At 42.9% G+C, this 20,941-nt stretch overlaps 1 protein-coding gene across 1 annotated transcript in view; it reads right to left on the bottom strand.

The window, feature by feature from the left end:
- LOC122453251 (integrator complex subunit 9) overlaps nt 1-20,941 on the bottom strand; it is a 120,782-nt gene that overhangs the window by 12,588 nt on the left and 87,253 nt on the right. The window contains exons 9-12 of the mRNA XM_043487166.1: nt 14,430-14,541; nt 10,943-11,123; nt 5,022-5,082; nt 724-895 (exon numbers count right to left, since the gene is read on the bottom strand). Coding sequence (XP_043343101.1) covers nt 724-895; nt 5,022-5,082; nt 10,943-11,123; nt 14,430-14,541 — 526 coding nt within the window. The remainder of the gene's footprint in view (nt 1-723; nt 896-5,021; nt 5,083-10,942; nt 11,124-14,429; nt 14,542-20,941) is intronic.

Raw genomic sequence — 20,941 nt, forward strand, 5'->3', positions numbered from 1 at the left:
ACTAAAGGGTGAAGCAAGACTGATCACTGGAATTCCTGCAGTTTTTGAATAGCTTACAAAATTCTGTCAACAGTAGTTCTAGACCAGAAATCTGTCTCGGGGACAAAATCTACAAAAACTGCTATGAAAGCCCTGTCCAGTGCACATCATCTAAGGGGACATTTTGTTTTGTTCTCCTCCTCCCCCTGCTGGGTGATGTATCCTTTGGTATTTACAATGGAATAATGATCTAAAGGATTGTTGCTTTTGAACGGTGGTGTTGGAGAAAACTCTTTGAGAGTCTCTTGGACAGCAAGATCAAACCAGTTGATTCTAAAGGAAATCAACCCTGAATATTCATTGGAAGGACTGATGCTGAAGCTGAAGCTCCAATACTTGGTCTCCTGATGCCAAGGGCTGACTCACTGGAAAAGACCCTGATGCTGGGAAAGATTGAAGGCAGGAGGAGAAGTGGGTGACAAAGGATGAGATGGTTGGATGGCATCACTGTCTCAACAGACATGAGTTTTTGAGCAAGCTCTGGGAGATGGTGAAGGACAGGGAAGCCTGGTATGCTGTAGTCCACAAGGTCATAAAGAGTCGGACACAATAACAACAATAGTATCATATTTACGCCTTACTGTCAAATTCTCCCTGGAGTCTCTATGTGGTTGGTAACATTCTACAGGTATTTAGGAATGGTCCCAGTGGGAAGCACAGGGTTTTGTTTGCTGGTTTATTTACCTGTGAAGATGACCGTGTTGAGACTCGACTTTCCCCAGAGCTCCATGAAATGGACCACGTCCCCGAAACGGAGGGAAGGGTGTCCAGTGAAGACCACGCACGGCTGCCTGAAGTCGTTGCTGAAGTCTCCGTGGATGCTGGGGTAGTGCTTCAGCTTGTTGGTCTGAATGAGCTAGAATACGTGTCAAAAGCACGTGTAACAGGAAGAGATGTTAGCCTGCCCATGAAGGAAGCACTGCAGCATGGGAGAGTGAGTGGAGTACATTAAAAATATAGGATAAGGATACAGGTTTTTAACCTATAATGTGACTTTCTCCAACAATGGGTCTTTTGGGTAGCATTGGTCTATGTGTGTGTGTTAGTCACTTAGTCATGTCTGACTCTGCGTCCTCATGGACTGTGGTCCGCAAGGTTCCTCTGTCCATGAATTCTCCAGGCGAGAATGTTGGAGTGCGTAGCCATTCCCTTCTCCAAGGGATCTTCCTGACCCAGGGATCGAACCTGGGTCTCCTGCATTGCAGGCAGATTCTCTACCATCTGAGCCACTGGGGAAGCTCTACAACTGTCATACTTATTGGAAACTTTCATTCAGGCTGTTCTGGCTGGAATTTGTCTAACCCTTCGTTTATAGCTTCTTGACACTCTGAGCCCCAGGCCCAGAAGTCCCCCAGAAGTCTCTGAAGTACAAGTAACTTTCCCAAACTCTGTGCATCACTGAGTTCTGTCAACATTTAACACCTCACACAAGAAACCATGTTTACCAGCACAGGACCACCGCCTGAGAAGGCGGAGCTGTGTTACATCACCGCGGGGACGGAAACGCAAGAACCAAGGCTTGCAGAAACGTGCGTGGGAGGAGTGATGTCCTCCTGACAGAGAGCTGTGGTGAGGAGCAGGCCATGCATGGCTTCACACCTGTCTCCAAAAGTGAATGTTCTGAACCTTAAAGGTCCTCTTTTCAGTACAGCACCTGGAAATACTCTCCTGCCAATCAGGCCTGACCCAAGACAACACCATATACAATGTCCACCACAGATGGCGTCTTGTGACACTGCTCAGAAGTTCTTCATGCTGCCCCAGCCCCACTGCTTCATGCTGGCACCAACAAGTCAGATGATAAACACCCATACTTCAGAGACCCTCAGTATCAGCTAGTATTGCCTTGAGAGGCTTAGTGGTAAAGAATCCACCTGCAATGCAGGAGACCTGGGTTTGATCCCTGGTCAGGAAGATCCCCTGGAGAAGGGAATGGCAACCCACTCCAGTATTCTTGCCTGAAAACTCTCAGGGACAGAGGAACCTGGCGGGCTACAGTCCATGAAGTCGCAAAGATTCAGACACGACTTAGTGACCAAATGACAACAACATTGCCCTGAGATGCTGTCTGATGGATGAAGAATTGGTGTGAGGCATTGCTCGATCCTGTAGTTACTCCTAAAGCATAGGAGGGGAGCCCAAGCAACAACTCCAAGCCCACCTGTTGCCACCCCAATGGTGAGGATGAGGTGAGAATGGGGCCATCCCCAAGTGGAAACACAACTTTCTTCACTATGAAGATTTAACCTTTAATTCTGAGAGACTGCTTTCGTTAGCAGGACCACCCTGGAGGTCTTAATCAGGGGGTCACATGCTTGGCTGGGATATGAATAGTAAAGATGGAACACTCATTGCATTCTTACTTCCCTTCCTAGTTACATACAAATAAAACTGACATTTTTTATAACCTATGTGGCCCAAATCATTACTCGCCCCAGTTAAATAGATAAATGGCTGACTAAAGGACCAGTTCTCTTGTACCCACACGTGTCAAGGACTCTAAGAAGAACATAGGTCTTTGCACATAAGTCACTTTTTAGGCACCCTAATTTTTTTCCCCCATTATATCTACTTTTCCAGCTGACTTACTACCTTTTTGACCATCCAGAATTACCTTTGTGCTGATTTAAAGTCTAAACTACACAGGCAGTGAAGCTGTAGGTAGGAATTCTGTAAAGCAGTTTTTTATCAGTACTAAAGGCAGAAGTGTATTTTCTCATGAGCACTAGTCACATGATAACCATCAATTCCATCACACCTTAACATCAATAAGCACGTATTAGGAACCCTGATTGTGCAACTCTTGTCTTTTCCCATCCCTAACTGTGAGTGGGACAAAGGTCATTTGTGACAAACTTGTGGGTAAGAACATGGTAATACCCTTAGAGATCAAGTTCTAAGGAAAGGCTAACTGTTACTAGGGGAGAGGCAATTACACTTTCCGTGGTAAAGTCCACTATCGAGCATGTTTTGCTACACTTAATTTTCTGACATGATTAGATTTCTACTCTGAATTTCACTGAATAATGACAGAGTTTGCAAAAGCCTTGGCTGCTGTTAAGACAGTATGAGGGGGGGCCTTCCTGGTGACTCAGCAGTGAAGAATCCGCCTGTCAACGCAGGAGACACGGGTTCTATCCCTGATCCGGGAAGATCCCACATGCCATGCAGCAACATGCTGTGCGCCACAACTACTGAGCCTGTACTCGAGAGCGTGGGAGCCACAACTGCTGAAGCTCCTGGACCCTGGACCCTGGAATAAGAGAGGCCACCCCAAGGAGAAGCCGGAGCACTGCAACGAGAGAGTAGCTCCTGCTCTCCGCAACTAGAGCAAATTCACGCAGCAGCAAAGACCTAGCTCTGCCCCCCTCCCACCCCCCCCAAAAAAAGACAGTATGAGGGCTGCATGGGACTTCCCTGGAGGCCCAGTTAAGACTCTGCCTTCCAAGGAGGGGGTGCAGGTTCAATCCCTGGTTGGGGAACCAAGAGCCCACATGCCCCGTGGTGCAGCCAAGAAAATTTAAAAAAAAACAAGACAGTAAGAGGACTGCAAATAACTTGCTCAAAACCTTCCACTTGACGTCCTATTTAATGAAAGACCCATCCTTGGCAGTAGGAAAACAGTAGTAAGATTTAAAATAATTAGCAGGACATTTGTTGCAATTTACTCTTGAGTCAAACAGTTAACAGCATAATAAGTCAGTCAGCGAAATCCCTATACATACGGACTTGCACAGAGAAATCCCTATACGTACGTACCTAACTGGATGGCATTTTTCCAAACTGAAAACATCTGTGTTCCCGTTCGCACACCAAGAAACAACATCACCAGCCCCTCAGAAATGCCCCTTGTCTGCTTCCAGGTCCTGCCTGCCCCCACTGCTGTCTCTGTGATGACCACTCTCCTGACTTCTAATATCAAAGGTGAGCTTTCTGTATGTGTGAAAGTGTTAGCTGCTCAGTCGTGTCTGACCCTTTGGTGACCCCATGGACTGTAGCCTGACAGGCTCCCCGTCCATGGGATTCTCCAGGCAAGAATACTGGAGAGGGTTGCATTCCCTTCTCCCGGGGATCTTCCCGACCCAGGGACTGTACTCGGGTCTCCGGCACTGCAGGCGGACTCTTTACCACCTGAGCCGCCAGGGAAGCCAAGAACACGACAGGATGTGCATATGGGATGCTATGAAATATTAGGCAGCAATAATAACAGCGAGGGACACAGAGAAAAGTTCATCATTTACTGTTTGGTGAAAAACAAAACTGGCACAAAACTGGGCACACACAGCCATATAAAAACACTACTGGTTCTGTGAAGGAGGGGGAGCTTTTCTGTTTTGTAAACTGAAATGTTGCATTTTCATTATTAAAAATTAAAAAAAAAATTTATACCAAGGACATAAGCTATGTTTAGTATCTTATACTAAAAAACGTAACTTCAGTGCTCAGTCGTATCTGTCTCTTTGCAACTCCAAGGACTGTTGCCCACCAGGCCCCTCTGTCCATGGGATTCTCTAGGCAAGAATACTAGAGTGGGCTGCCATTTCCTTCTCCAGGGGATCTTCCTGACTCAGGAATTGAACCCATGTCTCTTGTGTCTCCTCCACTGACAGGAGTTCTTTACCACTAGCGCCACCTGGGAAGCCCTTATACTAAAGATAGACATAACCAACTAGTAGGAAGACTTTGACAATAAGTAGATCTATTATGCAAAAAAGGCAGTAGTAAATACTAGAAGAAAATTCCTCACCCAGTCAATGAAACAGAACTAGACTATGAACTGAGCAACGTACTGGAAATGCAAGGTGTTAATAAGAAGAGAAAGTAACACATCTTGAGTTAGCATATTCACAGCCACCTTACAAGGCAAACAGAAGGCTGTATCAGCTTATCTCCACATTTCTTAATTCTAACAACCTATTTCCACCCACATACCTTTACCTACATTTCTTACTCACTCTGACCCAGTGATTCCATTTTCTTACCTCAGCATGAGGAAAAGGCGGTTCTGGGAGATACACCTTAGTCTGTTTGTTGTGACAAAGCCTTTTAAAAAAGAAAACAGATCAGCACATTAGGCAGGGTGCATAGAGGCATTTGCTGCCACATCGTGGTTCAACAGTGCAAATACATGCTGAAGCTTAAAATTTTCCTGCCAGGGACTCTCACTGTAAATAAAAAGCTGGCATTTATAAAGTAATCAGGACGTAAGTCTCTTGTGAGTGTATTTTTAACCTTTGGAATTCCTCAATACATTTTTTCCATTAAAACACAAGCTTCTTATTTTGGAGTAATTTTAGATTTACAGAAAGCTTGCAGATAGTACAGAGTTCCCATATACCTTTCACCGTCTATGTTTTGTTAAACTAAGACACTGACATCAGTACATTACAGTTAGCTAAGCTCTAGACTTTACTCAGCTGTCACCAGTTTTTCCACTGATTTTTTTTTTTTTTCTGTTCCAGGATCCAATCCAAGATACTGTATTTTGTTTAGTTGTGATCAGTTTTTTGGTTGTACCACAAGGCTTGCTGCTAAGTCACTTCAGTCGTGTCCGACTCTATGCAACCCCAAAGACAGCAGCCCACCAGGCTCCCCCATCCCTGGGATTCTCCAGGCAAGAACACTGGAGTGGGTTGCCATTTCCTTCTCCAATGCATGAAAGTGAAAAGTGAAAGTGAAGCCGCTCAGTCGTGTCCGACTCTTCGTGACCTCATGGACTGCATGCAGCCCACCAGGCTCCTCCGTCCACAGGATTTTCCATGCAAGAGTACTAGAGTGGCAAGGCTTATAGGATCTTAATTCCCAGACCAGGGATCGAACCCATGCCTCCTGCAGTGGACGCACGAACTCCTAACCAATGGACCACCAGGGAATTCCAAAGTGATCAATTTTGAGTAGAAAGTAATTTTTTGTTGAGACAGATTTCTATTTTGTATATGTACCATTTCATAAACAGCAGAATTTGGTAAGTCAAACTGGAGAGTGATAAATCTCTCTAGGAACTGTCTCAATCCAGAGACACTGACTGTTTTAGGTAGTCTGTTTTTCCCTAGTCAGATATGACATTTAAGACATGGAGATTTCTGGAAAAGCAAATGTGATAAAAAGTTAATCAAGGTATGTGGTGTTCTGTAGGTCTGACATTTTCAAAAGTTGGGGAAAAAAATACATGCAGTGATTGTTTGTTAGAACCTGCTTCTAAGAATCCTACTAAAGCAGAATTAAAGCATTTCAACAATTCTAACAGATATTACTTTTGATGGAATAATTCAGGACTCTGGGGGTCTAGGTTTCATCTGAACTTCATTATAAAATCTATTATCTAATTTTTCCTACCTTTGGTTGAACTCTACTTTAAAAACATCACTTTATATCCTTTGTGGAAGAAGATGTAAAATACAAAAGCAAGATACTTTTTGAAGGGTTACTTATTAATATTGTCTAAACAGACAATAGTAGTGTCTTTATTTCAAACTCAGTAAGAGGGATAAATACAAGAGTTTGGTTTAAAACTTTAATGTAGAGTGCTGCAGAGGATAATATAGCAATTAGCATCAATACATAACAGTATAAAAGTAAAATACTTCTGTCAAAAAAATTAAAGAGATAAATGCATTTCATGCAAAGATGGGCACAATAAAGGACAGAAATGGTATGGACCTAACAGAAGCAGAAGATATAAAGCAGAGGTGGCAAGAATACACAGAAGAACTATACAAAAATGATCTTCATGACCCAGACAACCATGATGGTGTGATCACTCACCTAGAGCTAGACATCCTGGAATGTGAAGTCAAGTGGGCCTTAGAAAGCACCACTACTAACAAAGCTGGAATTCCAACTGAGCTGTTTGAAGTCCTAAAAGATGATGCTTTGAAGTGCTGCACTCAATATGCCAGCAAATTTGGAAAACTTAGCAGTGGCCACAGGACTGGAAAAGGTCAGTCTTCATTCCAATTCCAAAGAAAGGCAATGCCAAACAATGTTCAAACTACCGCATAATTGCACTCATCTCACATGCTAGCAAAGTAATGCTCAAATTTCTCCAAGTCAGATTTTAACAGTACATGAACTGAGAACTTCCAGATGTTCAAGCTGGATTTAGAAAAGGCAGAGGAACCAGAGATCAAATTGCCAACATCTGTTGGATCATCGAAAGAGAATTCTAGAAAAACATCTACATCTGCTTCACTGACTAGGCTTGAGCCTTTAACTATGTGGATCACAACAAACTGCGGAAAATTCTTAAAGAGAAGGGAATATGAGACCACCTTACTTGCCTCCTGAGAAATCTGTATGCAGGTCAGGATGCAATATATAGAACCAGACATGGAACAACAGACTGCGTCCAAGCTGGGGAAGGAGTACATCGAGGATGTTTATTGTCACCCTGCTTATTTAACTTATATGCAGAGTACATCATGAGAAATGCTAGGCTGGATGAAGCACAAGCTGGAATCAAGATTGCCGGGAGAAATATCACTAACCTCAGATATGCAGATGATACCACCCTTATGGCAGAAAGTGAAGAAGAACTAAAGAGCCTCTTGATGAAAGTGAAAGAGGAGAGTAAAAAAGCTGACTTAAAACTCAACATTCAAAAAATTAAGATCATGCCACCTGGTCCCATCACTTCATGGCAAATAAATGGGAAACAATGGAAACAGTGAGAGACTTGATCTTCTTGGGCTCCAAAATCACTGCAAATAGTGACTGCAGTCAGAAAATTAAAAGACACTTGCTCCTTGGAAGAAAAGCTATGACCAACCTAGACAACACATTAAAAAGAAGAGACATTACTTGGCTGACAAAGGTCCGTCTAGTTAAAGCTATGGTTTTTCCAGTAGTCATTATGGATGTGAGAGTTGGGTCATAAAGAAAGCTGAGTGCCAAAGAACTGATTCTTTTGAACTGTGGTGTTGGAGAAGACTCTTAAGAGTCCCTTGGATGCAAGGAGATCAAAACCAGTCAACCCTAAAGGAAATCAGTCCTGAATCTTCATTGGAAGGACTGATGCTGAAGCTGAAACTCCAATACTCTGGCCACCTGATGCGAAGAGCTGACTCATTTGAAAAGACCCTGATGCTGGGAAAGATTGAAGGCAGGAGGAGAAGGGGACAACAGAAGATAAGATGGTTGGATGGCATGACTGACTCGATGGACATGAGTTTGAGCAAGCTCTAGGAGTTGGTGATGGACAGGGAGCCTGGCGTGTTGCAGTCTATGGGGTCGGAAAGAGTTGGACACGACTGAGCAACTCAACTGAAATACAACGTGGAGGACTCCTCTGGTTCAGTGACGCAGTGCCTAAGACTCAGTGCTCTCAATGCAGGAGGCCTGGGTTCAATCCCTGGTCAGGGAACCAGATCCCACATGCTTTAATTAAGTGTTCATATGCTGTAACAAAGACCTGGTGCAGCCAAACACATAAATATTAAAGATGAATGAACCAATGAATCCATGTGGTACCCTGGACTGGATCCTGGAAGAGGAAACAAGCATTAGTGAAATAGCTGGTGTAATATGAATAAAGACTGGAGTTCAGTTAATAATACTGTGCTTATGTTAATTTCTTAGCTTTGATACAGAATGCATGACCATGTTAAGATATGAACATTGGGGGGAATCTGAGTAGAAGGTATATGGGTGTTTCTGTACTATATCTGCAACCTTTCTATACTTAAAATTACTTACTATAAGGAACAAATTATTACTGAAAAAACAAAATCAAAAGACAAAACTGAAAAAAAGTACCAAAATGGGAAACAATATCTGTAGATAAAACAAAGCATTAGGATCTTTAATACATATACAGGGTTCAAGTAAACAGATAAAGGTACAACACCTCTGATATGTTAATAGGCAAATAAGGAATAATTTACAGAAGACATAAAAATTTTTCTGGAAAGCAATTTACACTTGTATAATGAACATTAAAAAATATGTATACCTTTTGTTCCAGTAACAGCATTTTTAGTAACTTACCCAAAGCAGATGTAGTCATAAATATACAGAATTATATTAATTGAAAATTTATCGCTAAAAGGAAAAAACTGGGAAAAGCCTGTCCACTCCATAAGACAATAGTTATGTAAATTATACTATGCATAAATGATGAGTGATGATGTCATAATGCAGTCAAGGAAAAATGATGGTATCAAAGATTTTCTAATGCTCTAATCTAGTATTGGGCTTCCTTGGTAGCTCAGCTGGTAAAGAATCCGCCTGCAATGCAGGAGACCCTGGTTCGATTCCTGGGTCAGCAGGACCCACTAGAGAAGGGATAGGCCACCCAATCCAGTATTCTTGGGCTTCCCTGGTGGCTCAGCTGGGAAAGAATCCGCCTGCAATGCGGATTAAAAAATTTACAAGCAGGATTCACAATTAAATGTTCAGCATGATCCCTATATAGAAAGATGAAATACATCAGAATCTAATAGTGACATTATTTCTGGTAGTGGGATCATGGGTTCAGATTATTTTTACTGTTCTCTGTAACTTTCTTTTTCTCTAGTAAACATATATTAAACTTATATTAAAAACAAATAACAAAAAACAGGAAGTCAAAAACAACCTACTCTTACTAGTTCCGAGTCCTACCCCATCAGACATTCTGACAAGAGTGGATTGGAAGGGCAGACACCCAGTTAGGACACCATCCACAGGGGCCCACAGGGCTGGCCCCAGAGCTTGCCTTGTTCAGCATTTTCAGCTGAGGGTCTGGATGAAGACGTTCAGAACATGCTGATAAACGTTCAGTGATCCTTATGTGGGCTGCCACTTATTCAAGATTACCTTCCCATAATGGGGGAGAAGAGACTTCTAATAAAAGAAGAAATTCAATAGCCACCAATAAAAGTGACCTTTTATTGTGAGTCACTAAGTCAAATATAATATAAATAACACCAAAAAGTCCTATGAACGACCATGAATAATATGCACGTGGGATGGAGAAGCCTGTCTGAATATAAAAGCAGAAAAAAAGGGCCTTGAGAACAACTAAAATGGGAAGAGAAAAACGATACTTAAACGTGGGGCAGGCAAGCACAGCGCCGGGATGAGCTGCACAAATGCTGGATGCAGCACAGTTGCGGTTCAGATGCTCTCAGCACATCAGGCTTCCCTGGCCTTCACCATCTCCCCGAGCGAGTGAACGCTGCACGGAATAATGTGCACATTCCTCTCAGGTCAGAGGCTTTGTAGACTACTGTGTCCACCAGCTCATCACACCAGTAGACGGGATTAAGCACACCTGTATGTCACAACCCTACCCTCAGGTACCATTAAGTCCGGTGTGTAATTTACAGTATTTCCTCCTACCCCTGCCTTTTTGTGGCCAGGTGAGTTAGAATCAAACACCCATCTAAACAATCCTAAAAAGGTTCACCCACTTCATACTGTTCAATAATTTACCCATCCTAGGATTTGATCAAATAATTTCCTGTTGTAATAAAACACTGTCACCAAATATACTATTGAAATGGAAAAATAAGCTAGTCTTCCCCATCAGATGTGGTATTAAAAATTTCAGAGAACATGAGCTTGGGTCTGAAACTTTTTTTTAGCTTTTAGAATGTAACTGCACTTTGTAACAGACAGAGGGAAGCATGTGAGAAGGTAAGTGTATAATAGTTTTGTTGTTCATTTTGAAACTGCTGGCTAAGTTACGTCTTTGCCTTTCCTCCTTCCCTTCTTGATAACAATTCTCCTAAATCCTAGCAAAGTAACTGCTCTGGGTTTCATTAATACAATCTTCATATCACATAGGGTGGAAAAAAATGAAGGTTTCACAGTAAGGTGAGAAAAAATAGGATTATTTCTATTTCTTTTTAAATTAAAACTAAAAAGCTTTTTCTTTTCTTACAGCTTGAGTGTAGGGATCATAGGATAAACAGAGACCTACCACTCAGCAAAAATCTGTGAAAACTCCAGTGAACTGTTAGCCACTGGGGAGATGAAGTAGAAAGGGATGCTGGAGAGGCCGGCCGAGTCAATGTACTGATACAAGCACTCCAGGAGGTCGTAGATCACTCCAGAAGGGTAGCAGGGGACCAACACGTTTCCTCCGTTCCGTACTGTCAGTGCTAGAGGGGTGGAAGCCACATGACACTGTAAATCAAACAGACTTCAATAATATTAAAAACAAAAAAGAAAAAAGAAAAGTTGAGGCCAGAGTGGGGAAAGTAGCATCAAAAGAACAGTTTTATACACGGAGGACAGAACTCTACAAATTCTGTTTGCATTTCTTTCATTTTTCCACTTCTGTTCCTAGGATTCACTTCATTTGGGTAACAATCAACTTTGGTTTTTTTTTGGGAAAATGTACAAAAAAATTAATATTCTATCAACTGAGATATTTAGTGCAAAGAAGATTTTCATACCCACACATGAAAAAAAAAATCATTTAATCTTGTCTCCACTTTAAATGAACAAATACAGTATTTTCTTAAGCAAAAGTCGTCAAAACAAAACATCATATTTTAATCAAAATATAAAGAACAAAAGAAGATTTGAGTTCTTATTTTCAGTTGCTTGCTTTGTAGTTCAAATACCAATAAACTCAGCAGTATTATAGTGTGCAGGTGGGGAGGAGCCTGAATTATTTTTTTAAAGGAACAATTTTAGTAAGGATTCTCAGTCACTGGCCCATTCAACAAACAATTAACTTAAAAAAAAGAATTATTTATTTTTGGCCCTGCTGGGTCTTCGTTGCTGGGAGGGCTTTTCTCTAGTCGTGGTGAGCTGGGGCTACTCTCCAGCTGCGATGCGCGGGCTTCTCACTGCAGTAGCTCTTCCTGCGGAGCACAGGCTCTGGGGTCTTGGGCTTCAGTAGCTGAGACTCCTGGGCTCTTAGAGCACAGGCTCAGCAGTTGTGGAGCGTGGGCTTGGTTGCCCGAGGAATGCAGGAGCTTCCTGAACCAGGGATAGAACCCATGTCTCCTGCAATGGCAGGAGGATTCTTAACCAACTAGACACCAGGGAAGCCCCAACAACTGACTTCTTTTGAAGACTAGCACCAGCGTGGGGGGGTCCAGAGGCTTACTGATGATCACCTGAGGGATTAATCAACATCTCAGGCCCTGGGACCAGGGTGTGCAGGGATGGGTTTGGGTTTTCAAGTTCCCAATGGCAGATGAGCTTCAGGACAGACCATCTCAGCGCCTTCTCTTTTCAGCTCCTGCTCAGAACTTTGTTTCATTTGTCTCTGTTTGGTCTCTGATCATTGCTGAGTGACCATAAGGAAACAGGCCAAGTTTTTCCGTTTGACTCATTCTAGTAGCATTTTCTTCCATGAGTGTTTTGTCTATAAGAAAATCCTCTAAACTTTAAATGCTTAAAATCAGTTATCAAATGATAACTGGTTATCAACTTATAATAATTGGTTATCAACTTATAACCAAAATCAGATTAGAAACTGTAACTGGCTGAAACAAGTCAAAGCTCTCAATTTCTTTTCTTGTCTAGTTTCCAATATAGATGAAAACAAGCAAAGTTAGGGCACAGAACCTGAACTCTCTGATGCCTTCTATCCCCCTGTATGTTCCCAACTCTCACATCCATGTTCTCCAAGCTGCTATGCATGGAGGCCTGGCTGACCCACCATTACTGGAGGAGAAACCAGGGAAAAGATGAGATGCAGGGCTCTAGTCCCACCCCATCTCAAGCTGTGGGACCTTAGGAAAGCCACTGCAACCTACTGGGCCTTAGCTTCCTCATTGCTTACGAGAGGTTTTCAAGCTTTCTTTTGTAGGAAAATTGCCAGAACATGTTAAAAATACAACTTCTCTACTAGGTCTCTTCTTTCCTCAGATAGCCTGACTGTGGCACAACCTCAAAATTTGAGGCAGATGGTTAGTGGACCCCTCTGAGACACAGTGGATTACATGGAAGATTCTTTTAAGATCTGAAGCTCTTGGATTCCATGATTCTAGAGTTATAAACAAACATAGAAAGAGTTTCTTTGAGACCAGTCCAATTATTTTTCCAAGGTAAGAGTTAAGTGTTGTTTAGTTGTTCAGGCAGGTCCGACTCTTTGCGACCCCATGGACTGTGGCCTGCCAGCCTCCTCTGTCTGTGGGGTTTCCCAGCAAAGAATACTGTAGTGGGTCGCTATTTCCTGCAACAGGGGACCTTCCCAACCCAGGGATCAAACCTGCATCTCCTGCACTGGCAGATGGATTCTTTACCACTGAGTCACCTAGGAAGCCCAAGAGTAAATTACTGGTGGAATAAAAAAGGCTACAACTATTGGCAAGGGAAAGTGAAATTTCACAGGCTAGTGCCTTCCATGTAAATATTAGAAGACAACCACTTCCCTCCCCCAGAGCTGAGGTAACAGGGTTGAGGGGCCTGAGCTCATGAACTCCTCTTTGGTAACAAACAGTTATGGAATGAATGTGTCCCCTGAAGTTCATATATTGAAGCCCTAACCCTCAATGTGACAGTGTTAGCAAAGGGATCCTTTGGTAGGTGACCATGTCTATATGAGGTCATGAGGGTGGTGCCCCCATGATGGGATTAGTGCCCTTATAAAAAGAGGAGGAGGCCCCAGGGCAGCCTTTCTCTGCCATCTGGGGACACAGCCAGAAGGCTGCTGTTTGTAAGCCAGAGACAGGGTCCTTGACCAGAACCCAGCCGTGCTGGCCACCGCATCCCTGACATCCTAGCCTCCAGAACTGTGAGAAATAAGTGTTATTTAAAGCCACCAGCCTTTGGTATTTGTTACAGTAGCCTGAGCTAAGACAGGAAGCAACCTACACATTTCTAGAAGAAATACAGCATTTCTAGACTTTATTGACATTATTGCAAAGAAGCATACATTTATTCCAGGAGCAAATACTCAACAAGTCTCTCAATTTTAGTTCCCTCCACCCAAAGAAGAAAAAATAACACCAAGCAATTATTTTTTGGGAAAAAATACACCTGTTCAATGTATCCCTGTTGTGAATTCAAAATACTAACAATCTTTTCTGTGCTGTTATTTGAAAAGCAAAGACAGGATTATTCCCTTCTTTAACTCTGCTTATTCTATAAGCACCCCTGACCCACCTGCAAAACCCACCAAAAAGCAAAAAAAGTAAGAGTTTCTATGTAAGTGGGAGAATGTTGAGCATCCTTTGTATAATTGCTAAAAATTCAAATTTACTGTTATAACCACCATTCTTATTGTGCCTTCAGATTTAAGTTGCTTAAGAATTGCCTTTGTTGACAACAGTAGGTTTTGAAGGATAAGCAGAAAGCGTGGAGATAAATGAGGGAAAAGGTCATAATAGGGGGCATCAGAGGGTGTGAATATGAAGCAAAGGGCAAAAAAGTGGCATACGAGCAGGGTGATCAAAAAATAAATGTAAACCATTTCCTCCCATGTAAAACTTTCCCTGGACACCTACCTAGGTTGCTGCAGAACTCACCCACCATGCCATCAGGGTTTGCGGTGGGAATCTGGGTAAGGCCCGTCAGGATGAGGACATCGCTGTTTTTGAGAGATGCTTGGTCCATGGGCTGAAAAACCACAGAGAACTAGGCTTAGTAATTAAACAAGAAAAGGTTAGGTATCAGAAGTAAAGGAAAAAGAGAACACAATCAATGGTCTTTCCAGGTCCAACTTGTCAACAGGTCATCTCCCTTCCTTTTACAACATGCCTATCATTGAAGAGTGTCTGCCCAAGGGAGATGGGTACCAGTGGGAGGGGACTTTACGGGGCAATGAAAACTCACAGAAGAATGGGGCAGGATGGATTCATGTGTACAGATGACTGAGTCCCTTTGCTGTCTGCCTGAAGCCACCACATTATTAACTAGCGGTGTGCACGCTAAGTGTGTATGCTCAGCTGTGTCAGTCTCTTTGCGACCCCAGGGACTGTAGCCCACCAGGCTCTGCTGTCCATGGAATTTTCCAGGCAAGAATATTGGAGTGGGTTGCCACTTCCTCCTCCAGGGGATCTTCCTGACCCAGGGATCAAACACACGTCTGTCTCCTGCACTGGCAGGTGGACTTTTTACCACTGTGCCGCCTGGAACTCCATTATAAAGGAAAAAGTTAAAAAAAAAAAAAAGGTAAAGGATAAAAACAGGATAAGGATAAAGGGTAAAGGATAAAAAAAAGGATAACCCCCAAAAATATGAAGGAAAAAAAAAAGAAAAGAAGCTCTTTTTGTAAAGCCATGTTACACATATCATCACAAATTTGAGGTGGTCCTCAAATCTGAGCCTGTACCAGGATCACCTGGAGGTGGAGTGCTGCCCCCCGACCCCAGGGTTTCTGATTCAGGTCTGAGGTGGGGCCTGAGAAGATGTAATTTTAATGAGCTCCCAGGAGATGCTCCTGGTGGGGATGTGGATGGTGGTCTGGAGATTATGCCGTGAGATCCCCTGCACTGTACAGTCTGGTTCTCAAAACAGCTCTGCCACGTACAGGAAACTGGGAATGTTGTGGAAATACAGAGGTCGAGACTCAAAAAACTGGGGTGCTTTTCCCCAAGAGTCAGTGGCAGAGGAGAGAGGACAGACAGTGGATCAGGAACCAGAAATGTAAAGCCACCCTTCAATTCAACTACCAGTATGGGACCTCAGCCAAGCCTCTGGGCTAGGTTTCTTATAAAATGATCCGTCTCGAGATGGATCATTTTATAAGAAACCTAGCCCAGAGGCTTGGCTGGGAATACATGTAAATCAATGGCTGATTCATGTCAATGTAGGACAAAACCCACTACAATATTATAAAGTAATTAGCCTCCAACTAATAAAAATAAATGAAAAAAAAAAAATGATCTGTCTCCCTTCAGGGATTTCTCAAGAGTCTCATGCGCTAAGTTACATGATCTTCCTGTAGCCTATGGAATCCTATAGCACAATGTTATGCAATCCTTAGGTATGTTCTATTTTTGAATTTCATTTTGACTGCTTTCAGAGCATTAAAAAAAAATACAAAGTAGCTCTTCCAAATAAATCAGGATTAAAACCGGAAACAAATATGAAGGCCCATGCAAGGATGTATTGTACAACATGAGGAATATAGCCAATATTTTATAATAACTGTAAATAGTAATCTTTTTAAATTGTATAAAAATAGGGACTTCCCTGGTGGTCCAGTGGCTAAGACTCCGTGTTCCCAAAGCAGGGGGCCCAGCTTTGATCACTGGTCAGGGAACTAGATCCCACATGTTGCAACTAAAGATCCTTCATGTTTCACTGAAGATTGAAGATTCCACATTCTGCAACTAAGACCAGGTACAGCCAAATAAATATTTTTTAAAACTGCATAAAAATATAAATTTTAAAGTATTTAATAAGAGGAATACAAAGAGGAAAAATAGAAGGTCCAAAGGGCGAGATGCTAGAGAGCTCGTCAATGTTTTCATTTTGTAATGTATCTTTTGCTCAATTTCATTTAACCTACTCACTAGAACATCAGAAGGAAAAAACAGGAGGTTTATCCCTCCTCTTTCCTATCCAAATTTCTCAGTAAAATTTCAAACAGCAGTGCAGCCAAGAACCACCACCTGCACTGCTATTTCTGAGTCCACGTGCCTTTTGATGTATCATCCTTCAGCATCTTATATCTGCATGGACATATGGGATTCATTAATTTTTTAAAATAACATGATTGTGGTTAGGTAAGCTGCTTAATAATGTGAAAAGCATTTTTTAAAAACATGGATACAGGAGATATACGGTTGTGACAATTATGTTGAGCAGCTTCTAACTGCTGTTTGCACAGATACACAGCAATGCGTGTAAGAGCTTTTCTTCTGCTCAGGCAGAACTGACCTGCGTATTTGCCTTCTCAACAAACACACGTAAGTTCACTGTTTCCAGAAAAGGAGGGAAGGGGAAGTAAAGCACAGAGGTTTATAGTAACTGATGTGTGAGGAGCCTGGGAATGCTCACTGTGTGCATATGTCAAGCAGAAGGAAACTGGAATGGTGATCAAAGGTACCAAGCTTTGTTCGGTAGTATATTTAACTTATGGATGAGAAGGGCTTTCCAGGTGGTTCAGATGGTAAAGAATCTTCCTGCAATGCAGGAGACCCCAGTTTGACCCTGAGGTCATGAAGATCCCTGGAGAAGGGAATAGCAACCTACTCCAGTGTTCTTGCCTGGAGAATCCCATGGATGGGGTAGCCTGGGGGACTACAGTCCCCTTGCAAAAGGGTCAGACACGACTGAGCAACTAAAACAAAACAAATCAGTATTCTTGCCTGGAGAATTCCACGGACAGAGGAGCCTGGCAGGCTACAGTTCATGGGGTCACAAAGAGCTGGACATGACTGAGCATCTAACACACTCACACACACACTCACTCACATACACACACACACACACACACACACACACACACACACACTTAGCTTAAAAGGGCAATTTTATAAGGACCTTATCAGAACAAGCCACTAATGATTCACTGGACTGATAGGGGATTCAGAGGCCCTTAGAACCTCCTAAAATGGTACATACAATTCTGTCTCCCTATATACATTCTCCCACAGATTTAATCAGGTTGTCATTTGGGGCCATGATCTCCAAAAGGTTAATTAAAGACAACTAATCTAAACAATGACTCAGGAGCAATTCTGGCCTTGAAAACACCATCATCTCTGAATCTCAGCTATTAGCACCACATTCCTTTAAAAATTAAATGCCCACAATAAAAAACAAAGGCAGTGTTACAACATGACTAGCACCAATCTGGATGTTGTAAAATACTTCATGATTGAGTCACACTGGATGTTCACAGATTTAGCCCTGTAACTCAGACTTTTCTTGTGGATTCCTCAGTTCAGTTCAGTAGCTCAGTTGTGTCTGACTTTTCGCGACCCCATGGACCACAGCACGCCAGGCCTCCCTGTCCATCACCAACTCCTGGAGTCAGTCTGCTCAAACTCATCTCCATTGAGTCAGTGATGCCATCCAACCATCTCATCCTCTGTCATCCCCTTCTCCTCCCGCCTTCAATCTTTCCCAGCATCAGGGTTTTTTCAAATGAGTCAGCTTTTCGCATCAGATGGCCAAAGTATTGGAGCTTCAGCTTCAACATCAGTCCTTCCAATGAACACCCAGGACTGATCTCCTTTAGGATGGACTGGCTGGATCTCCTTGTAGTCCAAGGGATTTGTCAAGAGTCTTCTCCAACACCACAGTTCAAAAGCATCAATTCTTCAGTGCTCAGCTTTCTTTATAGTCCAACTCTCACATCCATACATGACTACTGGAAAAACCATAGCCTTGACTAGATGGACCTTTGTTAGCAAAGTAATGTTCTGCTTTTTAATATGCTGTCTAGGTTGGTCATAACTTTTCTTCCAAGGAGCAAGCGTCTTTTAATTTCATGGCCGCAGTCACCACCTGCAGTGATTTTGGAGCCCAGAAAAATAAAGTCTGCCACTGTTTCCACTGTTTCCCCATGAAGTGATGGGACCAGATGCCATGATCTTAGTTTTCTGAATGTTGAGCTTTAAGCCAACGTTTTCACTCTCCTCTTTCACTTTCATCAAGACGCTCTTTAGTTCTTCACTTTCTGCCCTAAGGGTGGTGGCATCTGTGTATCTGAGGTTATTGATAAGTCCCACACATCACATCCAGCCTTCTGATGCCAATTAGAGCCCACTCAGGGGTCTCCTTGATCCCCAGTGGGAAGGGATGTGTCCCGCGTCTGAATCCCCACAGCCCTTGACTGATTTCTAACCTGACAGGACCCATCACTCGTACCCTGGAGAAAGTCCTTTGGGCACCCATGTTCTTCCTCTACGGTAACCGGTGTAAACCTAGCACCTCCCCATTTACGTTTCCTTTGCAGTCGAGCACAGCCCACTGTCCAAAGCAGGAGGTTAAGAAACACCACAGACTAGATGCGGGAAGGAAGGCGTGAACAAAGACATGAAGGCATGTAAGCAGTGCACATTAACTCAGAGAAGGAAACGCTCTGCCAGGTTAGAAACCAAACAGCATGTGTAGAAAGAAGACAGGGGCCCATTAAGTGGTCCAGTCTCTCCCTCCTTGCTTCATGGGATCTGTTTCCCGAGTCCAATCCTTCAAGTCAATCATGAACTCTTTGTAGCTCAGCTTCCTCACTGCTACTGCCCTTAAATATATTAGGTTTAACTCTCACTGGCTGGCACTGCTTCACCAGTGAGGACAGAGCTTTGTCTCCTCAGGACTGACCCGAGGAGGCTGAGGCTTTGGGACAACTTGGGGCTATGTCCATGGAGAGGAGAAAGCTTCCTGTGGCCTTGGCAGCTAAGGTGGGGAGCGGTATGCGGTCGTTTGTCCCAGACATCTTTCTTAAATAACATTTTGGAGACATGGCTGTGTCCTTTCCCAGGAGGAGTGGGCCCTTCGTGGACATATCTGAGGGACCGCTGCAGAGAGATGTGTTACTAGAGACTCAGTCATCTGGTCTTCATAGAGGAACTGAGGCCCAAAGAAGAGAAGTGATTTTTTTAGACTGCCCCCTCTTGAAGGGTCAATATTCGGCCCAGGCCTGGCTCTCACGTAGTGGGCTCTGATATGACAGAAGAGAAAGGAGAACTGAAGCCCAGATGTTCAATGGGGCAAGCTGATCAGAGGAGCAAAGGCAGCTTCAACTGGCTATACTGAAGGCTGGGTTCTGTGGATGCAGGAAAAGGTCTTTGTGTTGACCTTCAGCTCTACCCTGGGCACCAGGTAAGCAAGTGGTTTTAATCCCCTGTGTTCTGTATCAGGGAAAGTCAGACACTTCCAGAAAATTCCCAAGGACTGAACCTGACTGATTGTAAGATCTCCATAAGGCCAGGCACAGAAGGAGAAGCAGCAGCCTGCAGATATTTCCTGAGAATATCTCAAAGGAAATGAATTCCTTCAAGAATTAATTCCTTAGAAGACTAAGGAGTGGGTGAAAAAAGCTAACATGTATATCCACATGAAGATCGGGAGCAAGTCACAGATTTATAGCAATATATGCATTAGAAAAATCAATCAAACAAGAAAACAAAACTTCTAGAGCATCCAGATCAGAGAACTGCATAAACAACAACAAAACACTTGGGGAATTCAGAGGGAAGAAGGAAAATGTAAAAAACAAAACAGAGCAAAACAAACCTATCCAAGCAACTGTCTTAACTCTAAAAACCTGATTCAAAGACCCCAAATTTGAGATATTTTCTTCAGAATTAAGAGAAGAATCTACATTTACATTTATTACTGCCAAAGACTTTAAGACCTCAGGGAAACTAACCAGGGGGAGCAGGGTCAGGAAGAGAAGGCAGAGAAAATAGAGGTGGTGTGTGCTAGAAGAAAACATTCTCTCAGGCTGGCCACCAGCCTCCTCCACTCCCAAGGGCAAGAAGTAATTCCCACTGTGAACACCAGAGGCTTCAGGGTACTGACTAGGTAGAAATTCTCAACTGATTAAAAAAAAAATTTTTATTTCTTACAAAGAAAAAAATTTCTTTCCAATGCTCTATATCAGGGATTCTTAACCTGACGAATAACAATGGGTTTCTAAAGACTCTATAAGCTCAGTCTTCAGAAAATAAATGTAAAATATCATATAGATGTGCAACAGATTTTTTTTTTTTTAAACAGCTCTTATCAGGTGCTTACCACCAGGGTTTTGGGGCTGTGACCCACAAGATGTTAAGAACCACCACTCTATGGACTTCCCTGGTGGTCCCGAGGCTGAGACTCCACGTTCCTAATGCCCAGGTTTAATCCGTGGTCAGGGAACTAGATCCCACATGATGCAACTAAGACCCAGCAGAGTCAAATAAATGAATAAATATTAAAAAAAAGAAGAAGAAGAAAGAGAAGAACCACTGCTCTAAGGCAGAAGTTTCCACAGGGAGCCTCTGCTGTCAAAACACCTCTCCTCTCTTTCTTACAGATACTCACCACCCGTCTGGCATCCGGAGAACCACCTGTTTGA

The sequence above is a fragment of the Cervus canadensis genome, chromosome 14 (genome assembly GCF_019320065.1).
Source record: "Cervus canadensis isolate Bull #8, Minnesota chromosome 14, ASM1932006v1, whole genome shotgun sequence".
Taxonomy (NCBI): domain Eukaryota; kingdom Metazoa; phylum Chordata; class Mammalia; order Artiodactyla; family Cervidae; genus Cervus; species Cervus canadensis.